This window comes from Oreochromis aureus, linkage group 12 (genome assembly GCF_013358895.1).
Source record: "Oreochromis aureus strain Israel breed Guangdong linkage group 12, ZZ_aureus, whole genome shotgun sequence".
In the NCBI taxonomy this organism is placed as follows: domain Eukaryota; kingdom Metazoa; phylum Chordata; class Actinopteri; order Cichliformes; family Cichlidae; genus Oreochromis; species Oreochromis aureus.
This window is the reverse complement of record NC_052953.1, coordinates 28,367,028-28,388,192: the sequence shown is the minus strand read 5'-3', so window position 1 is coordinate 28,388,192 and position 21,165 is coordinate 28,367,028. Positions and strand designations below refer to the sequence as shown.

Sequence of the window (21,165 nt, the reverse complement as noted above, 5' to 3'; positions counted from 1 at the left end):
CTGTGTTTGTCTTGTCTGAAGGTGCCCGAACAAAAGACTCAAGCCAGCCTTCCTTCAAAAGTTAAAAACTGGGGGGGAAAGAAAAAGCCAATTTGCTTTCTGCTGGAGGTCTTTGTGCTGAAATCAATTGGTCATTGTCTGAACTTATTAAAAAACTTTGAAGTATTCTTTTATCTTTTGTGCTAGCAATTTCAGTAATGACTACTGTCCTGCTGCATCACCATTAATTACAGTTTCTTGCATCAGAATGGGATTTTAGCTGTGCTGGCCACTTAGAGCTCTGCAAGTGAACGCACACCGGGGCCAGATAACCAGCTGACCAGGACAGTACCTATGAATGTTAATATTTCAGTAGTACAAATAATAAGTCAGGCCTGTAAAACAGATCCCAAAGCATGCGTGCGTAGATATGATGTAACTCAGGGCCCATCTGAAAACGTTAAAAAATACATGTGACTGTGGTGAGAGTACAGAGCATATTAATAAAACAGGAACGTATGCAGAACCTGGCTTTAAGAGTTTTTACCCCCTCACTCAGGTTGCAGATACAGTGGCTTGCAAAAGTATTCGGCCCCCTTGAACTTTTCCACATTTTTTCACATTACAGCCACAAACATGAATCAGTTTCATTGGAATTCCACGTGACAGACCAATACAAAGTGGTGTACACGTGAGAAGTGGAACGAAAATCATACATGATTCCAAACATTTTTTACAAACAAATAACTGCAAAGTGGGGTGTGCGTAATTATTCAGCCCCCTGAGTCAAGACTTTGTAGAACCACCTTTTGCTGCAATTACAGCTGCCAGTCTTTTAGGGTATGTCTCTACCAGCTTTGCACATCTAGAGACTGAAATCCTTGCCCATTCTTCTTTGCAAAACAGCTCCAGCTCAGTCAGATTAGATGGACAGCGTTTGTGAACAGTAGTTTTCAGATCTTGCCACAGATTCTCGATTGGATTTAGATCTGGACTTTGACTGGACCATTCTAACACATGGATATGTTTTGTTTTAAACCATTCCATTGTTGCCCTGGCTTTATGTTTAGGGTTGTTGTCCTGCTGGAAGGTGAACCTCCGCCCCAGTCTCAAGTCTTTTGCAGACTCCAAGAGGTTTTCTTCCAAGATTGCCCTGTATTTGGCTCCATCCATCTTCCCATCAACTCTGACCAGCTTCCCTGTCCCTGCTGAAGAGAACCACCCCCAGAGCATGATGCTGCCACCACCATGTTTGACAGTGGGGATGGTGTGTTCAGAGTGATGTGCAGTGTTAGTTTTCTGCCACACATAGCGTTTTGCATTTTGGCCAAAAAGTTCCATTTTGGTCTCATCTGACCAGAGCACCTTCTTCCACATCTTTGCTGTGTCCCCCACATGGCTTGTGGCAAACTGCAAACAGGACTTCTTATGGTTTTCTGTTAACAATGGCTTTCTTCTTGCCACTCTTCCCTAAAGGCCAACTTTGTGCAGTGCACGACTAATAGTTGTCCTATGGACAGATTCCCCCACCTGAGCTGTAGATCTCTGCAGGTCGTCCAGAGTCACCATGGGCCTCTTGGCTGCATTTCTGATCAGCGCTCTCCTTGTTCGGCCTGTGAGTTTAGGTGGATGGCCTTGTCTTGGTAGGTTTACAGTTGTGCCATACTCCTTCCATTTCTGAATGATGGCTTGAACAGTGCTCCGTGGGATGTTCAAGGCTTGGGGAATCTTTTTGTAGCCTAAGCCTGCTTTAAATTTCTCAATAACTTTATCCCTGACATGTCTGGTGTGTTCTTTGGACTTCATGGTGTTGTTGCTCCCAATATTCTCTTAGACAACCTCTGAGGCCGTCACAGAGCAGCTGTAATTGTACTGACATTAGATTACACACAGGTGCACTCTGTTTAGTTATTAACACTCGCCAGGCAATGGCTATGGGCAACTAACTGCACTCAGACCAAAGGGGGCTGAATAATTACGCACACCCCACTTTGCAGGTATTTATTTGTAAAAAAATGTTTGGAATCATGTATGATTTTCGTTCCACTTCTCACGTGTACACCACTTTGTGTTGGTCTTTCATGTGGAATTCCATTAAAATTGATTCATGTTTGTGGCTGTAATGTGACAAAATGTGGGAAAGTTCAAGGGGGCCGAATACTTTTGCAAGCCACTGTAGTTTAAGCTGCACACAGGGACTGGAGTAACCTGCACGTTAGCTGGAAGGATGCCAGGCCAAATCCCCACACCATATGAGGGAAAAAACACAAACCCGATGAAGAGAGGCCCCCCCCAACATCCTCCTTTTTAGTATATGTGTTCGCTGGCCCTCGACAGAATCGTGTATACCTGCACTCGACAGCTCCCAGGTGTGACTTTATGTAGCTGTTGCTGAGAGTGTGGACATGAAGCCGGTGTTCCTGAAAAGTGCACTCATGCCCAGCAAACCTACTCTGAGTAAATAGAGGGGCTTTTTTTATAAAAAGAAAAAAAAGAAAAAAATGCAGCAGACCTCCTTGCAATGCTACATTAGTTCACACCCTCTGGCACCACCTAGTGAGGTTCAAAGCAGAGATACAATAGTGCAGCTAATCCCACTACACACACAGGCTCGGGATCCCTCCAGCTGTTAAACGGACAAAGTAAGAAAGGGCGTATTATCCTTTGATGCAGGGGAGTTAAGTCGTACCAAGGCCTCCGCTTCCACTCCTGTCGTCTTCCCCTCTCCCTGTTGGAGGGAGCTGGATTCAACATAACAGGGGCAAGTTAGGTTAAAGATGAGGCCAAGAACAGCTCTGTACAATAAAAGGAACCAAAAAATAAAAGGGCTAATATGGCTACAAATGGCCATTTCTTCAGTGCTTAACTGAAAGAAATGGCTACAGTTGTAGCTGCTCAAACTGGACCCAGTCTTAACAACCATATACACATATAGCTTTTAGACTTGTAAATCTGTTTTAATGATCACTTTTGGACTTTTTCCTTCGACAGTTAAAAAAAATAAATAAATAAATACTGGTGATTTTTAAAACTACACTGCATTTAGTGGAAGATAAAAAAAGATGTAAATAACAACTTAAGAGCAAAAGGCAATAAACGGAATAATTATCATTTTAAATGAGTGAAATTATAACAAACAGGGGTGGCATGGTGGTGCAGTGGCTAGCACAGAAGGTGCTGGGTTCGAATCCAGGCTGGGACCTTTCCATATGGAGTTTACATGATCCGTCTGTGGGTTCTCTGCAGGTACTCAATCTGCAGTCCAAACATATGCATGGGGTTGAGTTAACTGGTGATTTCTAAATTGGCCGCAAGTGTGAATGTGTGTTCGCCCTGCAACAGATCGATGACCTGATCCAGGGTGTACCCTGTGTCCTGCCCTGTGGATAGGCTCCAGCAACCCCAAATCAGATGGATGGATGAAAAATAAATATTCCATCTGGAACTTGAAAAGAAGAGGGTTTCGCTGTGAGATGGTTATATGTTGTCTACAAACTAAGTATGTCTTATGTTGTATTCACAGCTTGTTTTTGTTCACCCCAAGTGACCAAAAAAATCCTGCAGGTTGAAAAATAAAATAAATTATTGAATTTTATATCGAATTTTCTACCGCAAAATTAATTTATAATGACTTGTAAATATTCTGAAAAGCAGCCGCCAGAGCTTCCGCAGTAAGATCTAAATAAAATACAGTGGACTGGACTAAAAGAATTAAAGTAGCAGAAATATCTAAGAGAGGTAACTCAGAATTGTACTTTAGTACTTTGTTATGTCTGATAAATGAAGTGTAAGAGTTTGCAACTGTGTTCTGGAAAAAAATGTTTCAAACTTCGACTGAGTGCTGTCTCAAGGAAATGGAAATTGTGTGAGTGACCTCAGACTGTGGAATGACTCAGACACTCAGACGTGCCACTGGATTGTAAGTCAGGTGAGAGGAGACTGGAAAGACGTCTGCAACAGAAAGGAACAATGCTGCTGTGATTTCTGCCCTTGGAATTGTTACAGCATTAAGCCGTAAACCTGTTACATTATAAGGTTGTTTCCATGGAGATGTTCCCGAGTATCCAGCTAAAGTTGGCAGTTATTACGCTGCTTCCTTTGCATGAGTGAACATCCCTTCAAATGTCCACTGCCCATGAGACTTGAAGGGAGAAAGATACCCCCGCACCTCACTATCCAACAGGAAGGAAGAGGCCATTAACAATACAGATTAGCAACACCAGCACCATCACACAACTCCTAGAAGAATTGCGTAAAGTCCTCCCTGCTTTCACACATAAATCCTCTCCAGCCTATGCACCAGTGAGCTAAAGCAAAGTATCGTTTACCTACACCAACTCTAATTGTGTTTGAAATGCATAGGTCACCACTTCTGTGTCTAGTTTGTTGATGTTTTGAGCTTGAGTGGGTAATTTTTTTCACGCCATCAACAGCATCCCGATAACTGTCTGTGTGAGTGCTGTGTTTCCACCGAGGGTACAGAGGGTAATCTGTATTCTGTATGGAGGCAAGATTGCGGCTAAAAGATGAAGACAGCTTTTTTTTTTTTTTCCAAATAATCATTGTCATCAAAAAAAGAGAAAAATAGGGAGTCTGCAGGCATTTCAGAAACCGCTTTATTTCTGTTAAGTCAACAACAGCTTGTTCATAAAAAAGATCATCATATATCTCTTGAGGCATTGTTTGTATAAAACGTCTTTGATGTACGTTAAGGAATTTCCACTGTACAAAAGAAGTTAATCCCTTGTAAAAACAATGTAAATTTAATAAAACACTGGCAAATTAACTAGAGATTCAACTCTATCATTCTTAAAGCACTTTTACATGCAGAGATTTTGCACATACCGTTTCTTTTAGAACATTTTGACAGCGCACAGGAAAAAAGCATATATTGAAATCATACTAAAAATTACACTGCATTCAAAATAAACCACGTCTGTACACACTGGGTGTGCAAAACTAAGGAAATACTCAATTAAAAAAAATAGCAATAATTTACTTGAAAATTAATTGATAAAAAAGAAAATCTACCCACAACTGAAATATCAAACTAAAGTGAACTTCAGAGGTATTTATGCTTGTAGCACATAGCGTTTAGGGTTCTTTAAAGGACCAGTTAGAAAGTTTGGAAAATTTGCCCATTTACTCTCTTGACAAGAGAAAGAGACTACCTACAACCTATAACCTACAGTTAGCTTAGCATTAGGACTGGAAAGACCTACAGACTGGAAACAATTCAGATCTCATGATTTCCTCTGGGATTAATAAAATATTCTGATTTGTTCACAAAAGAGGGAAACGTTGTGTTTTACATGTGGCAGAATGAGTATCTCTTGGCCAATAGCAGTAACTTTCTGGTCTTATTTCTGACTGCCACACAATGTCATCTTTAAACAAAAGTTTCTTATAGTTTTGTGATTTGATTTATTAACTGAGCTTTACAGATGACAGGTGTATTTTTGTGCCTTCTATGTCTAATGCTAAGCTAAGCTAACCTTTTGGCTTTAATTCAAGCAACAACCTGGAAGTGCAAAAACACAGATCACCTGAAGCTGGCTCCAAAAGTGAGCCAGTGCACATAGACTCTTGTGTAAAAATACCCAGAGATGAAGTGAATGTTTACAGCCGGGTACAATACTTGTTTTGGGAGTTAAGGGCACGGTTGCTTTGAGATTTGCCGACTAGCCTGACTGATTCATTGGTAGGTCGACATTATCAGCAAATACTATCTATTTGTATCAGGATATAAATAAGGCAATGAATTAACATTTAAAAAAGCGGACATGGCAGAAACACCCTTCAGTCACACTGTGAGTGTTAATGTTGCATAGTTTGTTCACTAGAGTGTACTTCCCTATTGGCAGCAGCCATTTGAACTGTTACAAAAATGAAACCAGCTGATCCGAGAAGAGTTGGCCGAAACTGAAACAAACAAATCTGTTTATGTCAGCTGATCTATTAGAATATAAGATCACCAAATGTTGCTATCAGTCTATATCTGCTGGGCTCCAGTGCAGACATGGACCTGGTGTTGCTGTTTTTTTTTTTTTTACTGGAATTTCCTGGAATATTTTCATCTTACCCATGGACGCAGCTTAGCTGATAACTTAGCACTACACTCAGTGGCCTAAATATGGTCACTTCCTGTTCCAGAAATGCAAGCTGTCATGAGTTTAGCCATAAAGCTAAATTGGAGGCTTCAAAAAATACAAAAATCACAAACCAATCAGTGATGCCATTCATCTTTTATACACAGTCTGTGCTCCAAGTACACACCGAGGTACAAGAGTGGCATCTATGATCTTGTCTCCTAACCAGTGGAAATAAGCAGATTTTCCAAAACGTCCTTTCACTGAACCTCACCATCAACATGATGTAGTTTAGTTTGGATGCATGGGTTACAGTATTCAGTTCATCATCAGCATCAAAACAAACACATAATCTGCAGCACATTCAATAATGCCATCCAGTGTTTCTGAAACATTGTGGTTTAGACACCATCAACAAACAATAACTACATTCTGTACATTGTATTCCCTGCTCTCAATCAAGTTTGATATGAATCTAATGCAGCTTTTTACTGTTCAAATATGGAATGCTGGTAAACAGCTAGAGGGGAAATGAGTCATCCAGTGTCACTCTATAAGCACACACACTGTTCAGCCACAACATTAAAACCACCAGCTCTGAGTAGGTTCCCCTCATGACGCTCTGACTCAGGCCACTGACAGGGGACCACGCAGAATGTCTTGTGCTGTCTGGCGCTGGGACATCAGGAGCAGATCCTTTGTCCCCTGTGGGTTTTGGTGCATTTTGTGGATGCCTCATAGGACTGAAGTCTGGGAAGTTTGGAGGCCAGGTCAATGCTTCGGGCCGTTTTGGATGCTTTGAAGTAGGTCCTGAGCAGTGTAGGAAAAGAGCCCATTGCTACCAGCTGCTTTTCCCATGGGTAGCTGTGCTTGGTCTGCAGCAGCTTTAGTTGGTGTTTCTGGTTAAATTAACATCCACACGAAAGACCAAACTTCCCAGCAGGATGCTGGATTATAATGAGATGATCAGTGTTCGTTTCTCCTGCTTGTGGTTTAAATGTTGTGGCTGACTAGTCTACAAATAAAATATAACATTACAACACTGATCATTCCTTGTTCACCACATTCGCTTTGTGTTAAGAAAAAAAGTGTCTTTTCTAAAAAGAATTAAAACCTGTACCTGAAAATCATATATCCATTTTTTGCACATTAGTACCCTTATGACAGTCTTGTGACAGTAATCCCACACCTAAACTTCCTCGCAGCTTAACAACAAAATTAAAAGGAACTATAATCGACTTGCATCAGAAATATGCTTCCCATTGAAAAACTGATGGTCCTGCAATCTGTACCTTGCTGTGGGGTTTCCACTCTGCCACAAATGAAGCTGTGTTTTTAAAATCACAGCCAAATCAGAGAATTAGGGGGGTAATAATCTTACTGGGGGGGGTGCTCATAAGACGGGAACATTGACTTCCGTGCCTTTGGAGGCGGTGGAGGAGGCTTGCTCTCAATTTTCATCGGGAGCGGAGGCGAAAACTTCGGGGAAAGAGAGAAAAGAGCTCGTGTTAGGACTTCAAATAAAAATAAAAACTGAATATTTTAGCGTTTACATGACATTAAATATGTATTTGTAGAGGGGGGTGTTATTTTCTCTGAGCAGACGTACCTCTGTAGAAAACCTGGAGTTGTCAATCTCATGCGGGTGTTTCTTTGGTGGCATGGGTGGAGGAGTCCCTGGGGTGTCAATGGTACTGACATCATTGTCAGCGAGAAGTGATGAATAACCTACGACAGGAGAGAGGAAATAAAAGCTTTTCAGGCCACATGCATCAGTGAATATGAGGTGTATGTGTGACCTGATTAGGGCTTCAGACCAGAATGTGCTTACACAACGGAGCCCTCCTGTTTCTGCGTGTGTAAGGCATAACTTTAAGAGAAAATAAAACGATGACATGCAGTGTTTGACTTTTTTTGGAGGGGAGGGGGGTAACATACTGGAGCTGCGCGGTGTTTGCGGTGTGTGTGGAGAGGCAGGTAGAGGGCTGAGCGGGTTAGACAGGCTGAGCTGAGATGAAACACCCTGAAACAGGGAGAGGGTAAGCCGGCGGTCTCCCAGCTGTAAACTCTTGGGCCTCTGCTGCTTCTCTGGAGGAGTCTGGAATGAAAGTGGAAAACACAACAATGCAAAACCATTTAAGCACAACGGGACTGCTCCCGATTCACAGCTAAAACACTTAACACAATAACAACACGGCCTTTTTAAGTACCTCGTTTAGTGCACGTTACAGGGGAATAAGAATAACAGAAGAAATATGAAGTGTATAAATAGTTCTTGGGCATAAGGCCTTACCTCATCTCCATCTGACTGCCTCTCAAGGAGGTTCTGGGATTTGCTCACACTCCACTCCTTTCTGTTCTTTCTAGCAATCCTATTGTCTTCATCCGAGCGGGACAGAACAGACGCCCTGCGATCGCTGGGACGGGACAACAAGGAACTGTTTGTGAATGAAGCAGATATACAATCAGATGCACAGACAGTGCACTTTTTTTTCCAAATAAGGAAAACAAAATTCATTTTAAAAGTAAGCAATGTCTAGACAGGATGGAAAGGTAGATAAAATAAACAGCGCATGGATGCTGGGACTGACTCTTGGGAGGAAAGGCAGGAGGGCCCGTCTGAGGAAGCAGAGCCGCTGGAGAGGCCCGAGGAGGCATTGGAGACGGTTGAGATAGTGGACATGCGACGCAGGGTGGAGGGCAGGATGTAGGGCATCACCACCGAGCCCACGCGACTCTTTTTCTGCTCGGTGAGAGAGCAGGGCTGGGACACACAAATGGGATTAAGCGTCATTGGGGGGAGGAGAGGAGATCTTGGCAGGGGAGGAGCACAATGACAGGCAAAACACGGGTCGCAATAGATTGGCTAAAGGAAGATTTATGGTCCTGCACTAATATAATGTACACTCTGCTTTGAATGAGAGCCGTTTGATAGGAAGGCAAGAGGGCCAATAGCTTAAGTTGGCACCCTCTTACATTAAATTGAGTTTTTGAGCTGGCAACGCACCAAAGTTATGACGCCATATTGCTTCTCCACTTTCTCCCGAAGGTCTTGGAAGCAAGTGACCAGGCGGTTGTGCAAGGGTTTCAGCTGCTCCGTTGTCTTCTCCTCGTGGACGCGAATTCCGTCTGCCAAGAGAGGGATCTGGAGGGGGGAGAGGAGCACTTAAGTGTTACAGAACGCTGCTGTCATGGATACCGTGTCAGTGCCAATGACAAGCGAAGGATTTACCTGCAGGGCGATGAGGCGTTTAAGTTCCTCAATGCATTCACGGTCCTCCGGGTGCGCTTGGATGTAGGCGTTTGTGAAGAAAGCCTGCAGAGAATGGCACCAGAATGAAAATTGGGCAACTTGGGGTTTTTTTTTGTTTTATTTCTTGTTGTTGTGTTGTTAAAGCATTGTCACTTAAAATACAGCTGCTAGCTACAATGAATATAGCTCCAAAGAGTGGCAAAGAGGCCACAGTGGTATACTTATGAATACAATCTTGTAGCTCATAACAAGCAACAGGCCAGCCAGAAGTTTTGAGTGGGGGAGAAAAAAAGGATTTAGAAATTATAATTCACCATTATTGTTTGGAGTTGAATTAATTATGTTTTATTAGAGGGCTTTGGCAGTAGTTGGTCGATTGAATGCTTTATATTCTGGCTCAAAAAAAAATAAGTTAAGAGCTGTGCAAGCGACGTGAAACCAATTCAGCAAACAATGCAGTCTGCAATGAGAAGCAGTGAGACACTGTTCTACTGTAGTTTAATGGACGTAAAGGGTGGCTTCTAGTGTGCACTGTACATATTCAATTTGAAAAAGAAAAAAAGTAGCCTTTTTCCCCATTTGTACAATTTGCGTTTCTGTTGTCACAGTAAATGAACAATTCATACAGCCTGCCAGACACTTTTCCGAAGCTGGGAACATGTGCACATGCAGTATTTGTACACCACCACCTACACCAGAGATACAAAATACACAGGTGGATTCAAAAGATCATTTTTGTTATGAAGTTCTGTTTCCTGTCATCTGGGTCGTGCATGACTTTGTTGTTCTTTGTTCGTTTTTTGTTCCCACGGTGAAAATCTTAAAGAGTTCTTATGTGACTAAAGCCACAATGACAAAGCTTATTTCCATCTACTGACTTCTCATTTGTTGATGTGATATCTGGAATGCTCAAAAACACACAGAAATAATTACCCTTTCATGCAGAGATGAGCCTAACAATGAGAAGTATTGTAACAAGGTGAAATGCATCACAATCCATGTTTTCTCAGAGGACAGTATGTTCTCTGTGATGCACTTTTCCATGAGCACTGCTGTTCCTTTAATTCAATCATCAGATTAGAGTTGAATCTGTCCGTTACTTTAGTTAATGACCATATAACTGCATTCACAGTACTGCACGAGCTGTTCTTTGCGATCCATGCCAAAAGTTACTATCCCTATACACACTAGCTACACTGGTATAATTAAAACAATACATCTAACAAAAAAAAGACTGTGTGTTGAGGACGTCTTTGTTGGGAATCAGTATTTCACCGTGAAGCGTTTTATCTGCTTGTTGTACAGAAGCCATTTTTGTTTGCTTTGACAACTTCCACAAAGCTTCCACCCTAATAAGATGACCCAATTACATAAAAATAAAAATCCCTTTTAAATTATTTGTCTGTAAAAAAAAAAAAAAAGCAATCTGAAGAGAAAATGTCATATTAAATTTAAAAATAAAAGACCTTTTCATAGTTGGAGAAGCCACCCATGACTGCGGGGTCAACTATGCCATTGAGCATCATGGACAGTGGGTTGACGGACAGTGAGCGATCACATGCTTGCTGTTGCACAAGGTTACTCAGCTTTTCGTTGGTTTTCTCCATGGTTTCTACGGCGTTTTTCAAAGGACTGATTTCCTCCTGTGCATTAAAAAGACACACATTAAAAATAAAGTGTATTTTAGGACAAATTTTAGCGAACCAAACAATGCGACGCAAGCAAACACAGAGTGTGAGCGTCAAGGCTTAGTCCAGTGTTCTTACCATTGAGACAGATTTGACTTCAAACCATTTGAGAATCCCTGGGAAGCGATAGGCCGTAATGTATGTTGTTCTCTCGATCCACATGGTCTATAGGGGAGAATAAATAACAATAAAATATAAAGGCTGACGTTTTCATGTCTTTATCAATCTTTGAGGTGCGGCATGTGCATACACAGTGTTTTTTTCCACCTCCTTTTAATTTATGAGTGTATGCTTACATATGAGTCATTGCTTTAAAGTAAATTTAAAAAGTCCTAACCGCAAATTCATTGTCTGGGTCCTTTTCACCTTTCCTGAAGGGCCTGGAATACTGGAATTGGTCCACTTCATTGGTTCTGTAATAGCTGGAAAAGAACAGGGAAGGACAGCGTTGAGTTAGCGCTTTGCCCAGGGAACCATAAATCCCAAGATAGCCACGGGAAAATAAATCAGCCTTTAAGTGTTCTGTTACGCACTTTAATATCTGCTCTGGAACCCCCTTGTCTTTAAACTGCTTCGGCAAAGTGAGAACAGGCTTGACAGTAAAGCACTGGATGTCTGAAGTTCAGCTAAGGATAAGACGAGGGACAATGTGAAAAAGCAGAGACAACAAAAACAAGTCAAACTCAGTACGGTTTTACGATTTGCCTTAATTGGCATTTTTTGACGGCCATTTTTTAAGGTTGTACTCCTGAGCTAAGAAAAGAACTCTCACAGTGCCAGTGCTAACACACTCTGTTAGCATGCTAACATGTGCTAACTAGCCATGGACCAAAGCTAAAGCTAAAGCTTTAATGAAGGTATCAGACATAAACATTGGTTCTTGCATCTGCATTGGTCTGTGAATCTTCAGCTAGACCTGCTTTGATCTTTTGGGGGATTTTGGGTTGTTTTTTTTGTTACAGAAATACAGAATAGATACAGTGAGGCAAAAAATTGTTTGCACAATCACTCTCTTAAACAAGCTTTCGTAAAACAGTAAAATAGTTCTTCTTTTCTTTGGATTTTTCTGCCTTTTGTTCTCTGTCAAGATGATCCCACACTGCTTCACTAATATTGGGATATTGAGGCCGGGATTCTGACGAGGCCAATCCATTAAGATTTTTGCACTTACTTAATTGATAGTTTGTTTTAGATCATTTCCATGCTACAAAATGAAGCCGTTCCCGTTCTGATTAAACTTTTCTGCATTCATAATTTCATCAATGTTAACTAGATCCTCAACACCAAGGGCTGAAATCTAGCCCCACAATAATGGTTCATCCCTTGAGTTAGGTGGCATTTTTTAAGCTTAAATAATTCATAGGTTAAGTAGCTTAACTAGCATTCCTCTGAAAATGGTCAGATACAAGAACTGGACTGAAAATGGGTGAAAAAGCAGCCAATTTCCAAAGAAAAAACTTTGAAAGACATCTATAAGGCCTGCAGAACTATGGCTGAAGACCACTTTAAAGAAAAGAAAAGAAAAGAAAAAAGAAAGAGAAAGAAAAAAAGAAATCACAAGGAAGTCTGGCTTCTTGGAAGCAAAATATGAAGAAATAAGGGGTGGGTCACAATACTCCATGTCCAAAAATGCTGACATATGAATTAAAAGCATTTTCTTATCATTAAAGGATACACTGTCCCGGGGAGTTGCTAATGTTTCCTTCAGGGGGTGCTGTGCTGGTCATCCGCACGGCGTTTGGAAACCGAGAGAGCAGCTTTAAGCTGAAGTCCTCGAGCCACTCATACTCTTTGCCTCTGTAGATGAACATTTTATTCTGCAGCAGAAAGTGTAATTGTGTAACACATCAAATGAAAGTCAATAAGCAGCAAGAATTATGATCAACCTCATTTTCCAGGATATACGAGAGGTGTGCACGTCTGATGCTGTATTCGTGCTGACATTCTCTTGTGTCATCAGAAAGCCAATAACCTTTATCGGCATTATTGCACATTGCCCCGAGACATTTTTCAAAAAGCCAGCTCACTGCATAAGCAACGGGTACATAAGGGTTTTTCCTAAGTCTCTATTTATTGAGAGAGGTGTTCATTTTCTTACCCTGAGGAAGGACGGGAATCCAAGGCCATAATATCCAACAGCAAAATACTCTGGCTGCGGCCGCATCGCATGCATTATTTTCTCATAGAACTCGGCTTGTTTTTTCTGTAACACAAGCCAAACAAGATTGTAAATACAGTTCAAAGACAGTATTTTGAAATTAAACTAACAGCGGTTACAAAAATAAAACCATTTATAACAGCATTGAAAAAAAAACCCCACAGCAACAAAACTTTCATTATCTTTTACCTAATTTCGAGAAAAGACTTCTGAAGCACAAATATACAAAATGACTAACACTGAGAGACTTTATAACTAGATTGCGCATAATCAAATTAAACTCCACACTATCAGCAGACGCTGTCGGAGTGAAAATGAGCTGAGCAAAAGGTTACCGCACACACTCTCTTCTCCCCTTCCCAGAGAACCGGCTGCAGCCTCGAACAAGCTGGCACATAATTCTTGTCATCACGCTCATTTAAATTAGTATTAATGAGGCCATAAACAATGAGAGTCTGCACTTTATATCAGTTGTTTTCCCTATCTGTTTATGAAGGTGACTTTCTCTGAGGTTTCAGTAATCACAGTGCTTTATTTGCAGTACTCAATTCTAAAGCATCTCTCTTCTTACCAGTAGCTGGCTCAGCTCCATGAAGTCGAACATGTGGCTCTCGTGCATCTTGGCCAGCTGTTTGCCCATCTCAATGGCCTTTTCCCACATCTGAGAAGACACATGCACCACTCGGTCATAAGAGGGACTACTGTAAACATAACACAAGGTATACTTCGCCATCTGGTTCCCCCTGCTGTTCTCGGTAAAAACCCCTACCTCACAGCTTCGGGGGATAACGGTTGATGCTTCATGCGCCAACCACTGAGAAGCCTAAACGCTGTCACAACTCAAGAGTCTTGTGGCTGGGTCTGTGTTTTTGTTGCCTTTGCAACTTCCCGAGAAGTTTGCCAATGTTGACTTACAGAACAGACCTTCTCTGGAGTGGTTTAAGCCTTATGCTAAGACAACAGCTCACATGTAGAGCAGCTAATAATCACCTTGCCCTTGTCCAAGTAACATATAATCTCCTGGAAGAGCCTCTCTTTCAGCTCCTGCTGGGTCCACACATGCTCCCCGTCTCCCCGAGGTATCAGATGAGCTGCGCAAGGTTTGTCGGACCACTGCGTTAAAGCAAATAACCATAAATAAGCATTCAGTTCACCATTTAGAAGCACACTTGAGAAAGATTAAACAGCTCAGACTTTAAAAAAGATCTCTCTGTCAAACAAAAAAAACGCTTTGATGTGTCAGAGACCTCCAGTAATTCGGCATGCAGCAGCAGAGTATAGGCCGCCTCTGTGTAGTTCTCACAGTCCAGGTGCAAATCTCGCAGCTTGTACAAGTACCTGTTACAAGAGCACAGCGGTTAGACACAGCTAGCCTATTAGCCTGCAAACCAATAGCTTTACGTCTCAATCTGACTCACCGAATGTAAATGTCCTCCCTCTTCTTCTCTTTGTAGAAATTCTGCAGGAAGGAAAAAAAAGAGGAAAAATTTGATGCTTTTACTTTAAACATTTTCTTTCAAGCTATTTGCACAGGTGATTGCTTTATATTGCAAATAGCGTTACACCTTTGGTTAATATAGGCAGAGGGCATACCAGCACATTGACGGTGCAGCTCATGCGGTGCTCGGGACTCTCATCGTGTGTGATGGTGCGGTACGCCAGTAGATTCTCCAGCAGGCTGCTCAGCAGTAGAGCCAGCTCTTCTCCTGACTGGGACAGGTATCTGTGGCGTCTGCAGTGCTCCAATAATCTACACATACCCAACAAAACAAAACTCATTTATAGACCACTCTTCAGTAGTAAAGGTAAATTTCTAGTTCATCAGTTTGCTAAAGCCCGACTGTCTTCCTGACCAACACAATAAAATTTGCTTTATTATTCCTGAATGGTACACTCTGTCCCTGAGAGACATCTCTTTATTAGACACTGCTTACAATTCTAACAGACTACCTCGCTCTTCTGGCTCCTTGAGAGCCGAATCAAAATACAATCAGAAAGGCCTTTGTATTATTTTTTGAAGCAATCCTATGTGAATCCCCTTTTGAGAAAGAATCAGTGTTTTTCATCAGTGCGGTGTACTCCTTAAACAGATTCGGGTAAAAGAAATCTTTGCCGTTTGATCTGCTCCTCTGGCTTACGTTTTCTCCAGCAGGACTTTGTACTGCTCATCCCCTCGGCCTCCCTCTACCTCTTGATCCAATTTCGTTATCAATTCATTTTCAAACTGCAAAGATGAGAAGAGAATTAAAAAAAATAAATAAAGTAACCCAGGCCACCATCACACAAGCATCACAAATGTCATATTTAGCCAGGAGCAGCTTTCGCAGAATTCAAACAAAAACCACCAAAGTGGTGAACTTCTGAGGCAGATTTTCACCGTTTCAAACGTGTGTCCAGGGCTGAAGTTGTGCTCGCACTGCATCATATCGAAGAAGATGGGGATGGTGGCTTTCCTCAGTTCGGGCTCAGGCACTAGTGTGACCTCCAGAATGGGTCCGACCATAGCTGGGATGAACTTCATTTTGTGGGGGCCTGAGGGACAACGAACATGATCACACAGAAATATCAGTGTTATTTGAGGAGGCAATAAACAGCATCTTCATTCTCAACAAAGAGAGGACAAATCTAATAATGTGGCAAACAAAACAACAACAAAATATGAAGCCGGACAATAAAAAATATTGTCTTGTTATTCCCCTTGCATTACTTGCAGGCAATGAATACACAGTTCCACAAACTCTGTGATAACAAAAGCATTACCAGATGGTCCAGCACACTCACCGAGATTATACCACATATCTCTGATCTTAAATCCAATAGTCTTCCTCATGTCTCCGTATCTGCAGCAAAATTCAATCAAAGCGTTGTTAAAATATGCTCTAAAACCACAACAAAAGTGGCATAAGAGGTGTGCAAACAGGAAATGATGACAAAATGCAGTCATTTGCACATCATTTAAATCTTATATTTAACTGAAGATTGTACGAGGAAAACAAAAAATAGAACAAATAATTATCAGACCACATCCTACCTCATAGTACCATATCACCCCAATAGAGCGGCTTACTCTCTTCCTAGAGTATTTAAAAGTAAAATAGGAGGCAGAGCCTTCAGCTTCCAGTTTGGATTCGGGAGATGGACATCCTCTCTAATTTTAAGATGAGATTTAATACCTTTTCTTTTGGTAAGCATATACAGTAGTTAGGGCTTAATCAGGTGACCCTTAAAGCCCGCCCCCTTAGTTACCCTCCTGAGGTGCTGGGGATTCCCATGATGCACTCAGTGTTTCTTCACTCACCTTTTTACACTCTCTGTGTGTTTATACACCACTCAGCATTTAATTATCAGTTATTAATTATCTGTAGACACAGTGTGTCTAATGTCTCGACTCCCTCACTTCAACAACAACAACCGGTTGTGGCAGATGGCTGCTCCTCCCTAAGCCTGGTTCTGCAGGAGGTTTCTTCCTGTTAAAGGGAAGTTTTTCCTTCCCACTGTCGCCAAGTGCTTACTCATAAAGGGTCATCTGATTGCTGGGCCTGTATTACCGTAGGGTCTGTACAATGTAAAGCACCTTTAGGTGACTGTTGCTGTTATTTGGCGCTATATCAATAAAACTGAATCAAAAACTCTCTTGTTCTTTAAGTTTGAGAAGCTGGCAGATAAGGACCTGCAAGGTATCTGTCGAACTCGTGTAGGTACTCTGGCTTCCCACTAAAACCAGTTTGTTTAAATGGAGTGGTACATACTGTTGAATTTCCAGGTCACCCTTTATTTCTTAGAACTTGAGAGTTTCAGAAGAACATTAGATTTAGATTTTTTTGGCCCATTTTAGCACTATAATTTGACCCGCAGAGCCTGATTCTCCGCCCGAACCACTAACCAAATTTACCACTTCTTTAATCAGTGCAACAGCGGACGTAATAGGAACGGGGTTTTCAAATGATTAATCAGTCTTTTAATGTGATAAACTTGAGTTCGGTAGCACAATGTGCCACAGGAGAACAGAAGTAATGGTTGCTAATGAGGCCCAATGTATGCCTTTGTAGATACTCCATTAAAAAATTCATAAATGATTTATGATGAATTATTCCATTAATCATTATTTGCCATTTACAAGATTTCCAATCAATTTCAGGTTACATTAGAAGAAAACATATGTGCTTTCAAAAATAAGGACTTTTCAAAACATAAGTGATGCCAGTCTTTTTTTTTCCCTGTATTGCGTATTAAAAATAAAAATGAAAACATGTTAATTCTTCAGCATTTAATATGCTTTTCTTCCATATTTAGCCAATTATAAAACGCACTCTGTTTTTGTTTACATTCTACACAACGCACAATCTGTTTGTTATTTTTAATAACCTGTCTGATGAAAACTAAATGGTCTCACTTGTTCAGTATCTTGTTTCGTTTTTCTTGAGAGAAGGACTCCAGCTGCAGCGTCTTGTGAGTGAGAAACGCCACGGTCAAATGAAAGTAGTTATTCCACAGCTGCGAGGGGAAGCAGGGTTTTCAAATATTAATACCATAATTAACCGATTTCGAGTTTGTGTTTAATAAAGAATGTAACCTCTACTGAAGCAGGAGGAGGACGAGACTAACCTGGAGTTCAAAATGTGCCTGGTCCAGGAAAAACTTGTTAAGGACATCCGAGTACTGGTTAATGGCCCTGAGGAAGACTCCCATCTGCACCAGGTTCATGACCATCCAGTCAGCGGGGAAGACATTTCCCATGAGGTCTTTAAACATGATGAATGTCTCCATGAGGAAGTCCTTGGGTCAAAAGTACAATGAAATCATTACTGCATGGGTTTGCTCTCCAGCCCTTTAAAGAAATATAATTAAAAAAAACCCAAAAATTCACAGCGCTGCAACTACACGTCAGTCACGCATAATGGTCCCACGGCTTAATTAAGGCCCACGGACATCCTCATCATGCGTGCTTAATCCACTGCATGAAATGTCTAGAATCAATATTCTCTTAAGGAGCAGTAAGTGGCCTGGGTGGTTTAAAGCCTGTTATTGATGAGATGCTTCAGGACAAGCTGTAGCCAAGAGGGGAGGAACCAAGACACTTACAATGATATCCTGTCTCGTCTTGAAGGTGCTGATGTAGTGGGAGTAATGCATGTCGTCCATTTGTTTGAGGATCGCCGTCATGCAGGCGAGATAGTGACCCTGCCACAAGAGAGACACAGTCAAATGTCTTTCAAGGTAAGAAAAAAAAAAAAGACACTTTCAGCATATATTTTACATATTCAGCTACATATATATAGCAATTGTTGATGTCAGTGCCATTAATATTAAAATCAATGCTGACAATGTGGTTGTCAAGGACACATTTCAGCTGTAATATGAGCACGTCTTACAATGAGAGGAGATGATCGGTCCATGCTGATGACAGTGCGATTAACCCTGCGAAGAAGCCTCTCCATTATCAGCTGAACGTGCCCCCTGGTTGGACCCTGCGCAGACAGAACAGCTTCAGGCACCGTTACCAGCGACGCAGACGTGCTGTCACAGACTGACAGAATCCCTTTTTGTTAAACTGTTAACAGCGGCGCTTTCATTATTTTTGAAATACTCAGCTTTGACAGTGCCGTCCCCGCTATAACACAGTGGAGATGAATGAAATTCCCTTTGCGGTGCCCGCAGTATTTAATTTTAAAATAGACACACACACACACACACACACACAAAATATAATAACTCAATCAATTAGTGGATTGACTCATAAGATCTATGGGTTCCAGTTGTCAAGCATTTCTCTATCAGAAACTGGATATGTCCAGATTTTAGTCATATTAGAGTAAAAACTCAAGAGGAAAAAAAAATTGTGGTCGTCCATTTTTTTCCCCGCGTTTCTGACCAACAAGTAGTTCTGGCAACTAACTGCTCTTCAGGTGGTTGAGAGTGCAACAACCTCAACCTCCGTGTGACCTCTGGTTGCCTGGTGGAATCTGTCTCCAAACCATCGCGGCCTGATTCGTGCTGACTGCAATCACTCTCAGACAAACTGGCGAAGGCTTGTGAATAATAGCAGACTGCTGCCAGCACGTTGCAGCTAATCACAGTCATTCGGTGCCAATGAGCTCAGAGTTGGAACTCAACTCAACTGGTTGCCATCGGGTTGTATTCTGGTTATAATCCTTTATAAAAGAGAGGCTGCCAAGCGCCTACGTCATTTTGCTGTCCTGCAGCAACTATGTCCCTGTTTGTGGGGGAATGTCTGAATTCCTGTTATAAATCCACGTGGTTAGTGGCTGGATTATGAATATGAATGGTTAATGTACATTTTGTATACATGTAGAAGGCTCCAGATTTGCGATTTTTACCAGATTGCATGAAAGTTGCAAACTGAATTAATCAGGATTAATTTATGCTTTTTGGCAATGGCAAGAAAACTTAGAAGCACTTCAAAAATAAAAACAAATGTGTAGAGCCTATAAGAGACTGCCAGGTCTAAGGTTTTTAGCGTCTTACTGGATTCAGCTCTAAATTTACTGACACCACGTCGTCAGCTTGGCTACATTTGTGACCACAAAGCTGAGTGTAAACTCAGCAGCAGTTTGCATATCACCAAGCTACACACGAAGCCGGCTCTCTCATCTAAACAGTAAAAAGATACCGCAGTGGGATTTGTTGAATTTATTGCTTTCTACTTTATTACTCTGTCATGCTTGTGCTGAATCATCCTTTGACATAGCTCTATTTTTGGAACTCGTGAATATGGGCAGGTCGCTGGTCTGTTGTGGTCTGCTGTTTTTCTTTAGGTATAAAATAACAAGGATGAAATTATTTTATGTGCAGCAAATATTTTTCATGTTTATTAAGGTTAGAAGGTAGACTTCACACTAGTAAATGTAGGTTTGTGGATTATCCAGACAACCTATGTGGGAAGTGATGCGACTGCCATTTTTCTTCTAGCTGGAGCATCAAAGAAGGAAATTCCATTCATCTCCGGTATAATAGGGTGGAGGGGGGGGAGGAAAAAAGTCACTAGAGAGCAATATTTCAAAACCTAGGCAAGTAAAAGTCAAACTGGGATAACTAGATGTTCCACTTAACCATCCATCCATCCATTTTGAACAGCTTATCTTGGATAAGCACAACAGTGGCAGCAGGGTAAGCAGAGCAGCCAAGACATTCCTATCCTTAACTACATCCTCCAGCTTCTCCAGAGGATCGCAGATTCCTCCAGGTCAGATGAGATCTATAATCCCTCCAGCATGCTATGGGTCTGCCTAAGGCCTTTTTCCCCAGTTAAAAGTACAAAGATAAAATCTAAAAATAGGCTCAATTCACCCCAACTGGCTCCTTGTGATGGTAAAGAGCAGCAGTTTTTCTTTGTGGTCCCCATGGATACCTAAGCTCTTTACCCGCTCTCTGTGGATAAATTGAATTTTGGCAGCTCGTATCGACCACCTCATTTCTGACGAGATAATTCCTACGGTAATTTGGACATGAAGTAGTAATTGCCTCACCACGTCTTTGCGGTCCAGGTTGTCCAGCACTGTGCTGAGCAGCTGGACGCAGGCCTCGTAGTCTGGTTTAGTCGAGTGGTCGTCCAGCTGCCCACTCAGCTGATCGGTAACAAGCGGCAGAAGCACATCTCGACACTCTGAGGGAACACGGCGCATTTCCCGTTAATGGATTTAACCTAATAAACTTGTACGCAAGTGTAAAAGTTGTTTTTCCTCTTTCATCTCGTACGAAATGTCATCACGGGCTTTTTTTTTTGAGCCTCAAGGACTCCTACCTGGCTGCCTGAAAAGGTCACTCTCCACCATTTTACACATGCAACCAAGCTTCTGACGCACGAGCTGAGAGTCGGGAATGCTCTCGATGAACTTCGCGAGGAGAACGCTGAAAGAAAAAGAGGCAAAAGAGCAGCTGTGACAATTTTAATGCTATTCACATTTCACATCCAGTAATTATAGTCACAGAGGACTAATGAGCCGCACACACGACGGGTTGATTTTACAGCGGCAAGAA

The 21,165-nt window shown here is 41.6% G+C and overlaps 1 protein-coding gene across 3 annotated transcripts in view; it reads right to left on the bottom strand.

Annotated features, from left to right (window-relative positions):
* Positions 1-4,577: 4,577 nt before the first annotated feature.
* Positions 4,578-21,165, bottom strand: part of dock5 (dedicator of cytokinesis 5) — a 38,917-nt gene continuing 22,329 nt past the window's right edge. For 2 of the 3 annotated variants that reach the window (XM_031731269.2, XM_039620709.1), the window contains 27 exons: positions 20,930-21,036; positions 20,655-20,791; positions 18,540-18,635; positions 18,250-18,348; positions 17,773-17,943; positions 17,561-17,661; positions 15,949-16,007; positions 15,545-15,699; positions 15,306-15,391; positions 14,761-14,917; positions 14,586-14,626; positions 14,415-14,505; positions 14,158-14,280; positions 13,739-13,828; positions 13,108-13,212; positions 12,685-12,826; positions 11,543-11,624; positions 11,347-11,431; positions 11,088-11,174; positions 10,788-10,964; positions 9,301-9,384; positions 9,076-9,213; positions 8,660-8,832; positions 8,362-8,506; positions 8,007-8,166; positions 7,678-7,796; positions 4,578-7,547 (listed from right to left, as the gene is read on the bottom strand). In XM_031731269.2, coding sequence (XP_031587129.1) covers positions 7,446-7,547; positions 7,678-7,796; positions 8,007-8,166; positions 8,362-8,506; positions 8,660-8,832; positions 9,076-9,213; positions 9,301-9,384; positions 10,788-10,964; positions 11,088-11,174; positions 11,347-11,431; positions 11,543-11,624; positions 12,685-12,826; positions 13,108-13,212; positions 13,739-13,828; positions 14,158-14,280; positions 14,415-14,505; positions 14,586-14,626; positions 14,761-14,917; positions 15,306-15,391; positions 15,545-15,699; positions 15,949-16,007; positions 17,561-17,661; positions 17,773-17,943; positions 18,250-18,348; positions 18,540-18,635; positions 20,655-20,791; positions 20,930-21,036 — 3,112 coding nt within the window. In that variant the 3' untranslated portion in view covers positions 4,578-7,445. The remainder of the gene's footprint in view (positions 7,548-7,677; positions 7,797-8,006; positions 8,167-8,361; positions 8,507-8,659; positions 8,833-9,075; positions 9,214-9,300; positions 9,385-10,787; positions 10,965-11,087; positions 11,175-11,346; positions 11,432-11,542; positions 11,625-12,684; positions 12,827-13,107; positions 13,213-13,738; positions 13,829-14,157; positions 14,281-14,414; positions 14,506-14,585; positions 14,627-14,760; positions 14,918-15,305; positions 15,392-15,544; positions 15,700-15,948; positions 16,008-17,560; positions 17,662-17,772; positions 17,944-18,249; positions 18,349-18,539; positions 18,636-20,654; positions 20,792-20,929; positions 21,037-21,165) is intronic. The other variant, XM_039620708.1, reaches the window with a different exon arrangement.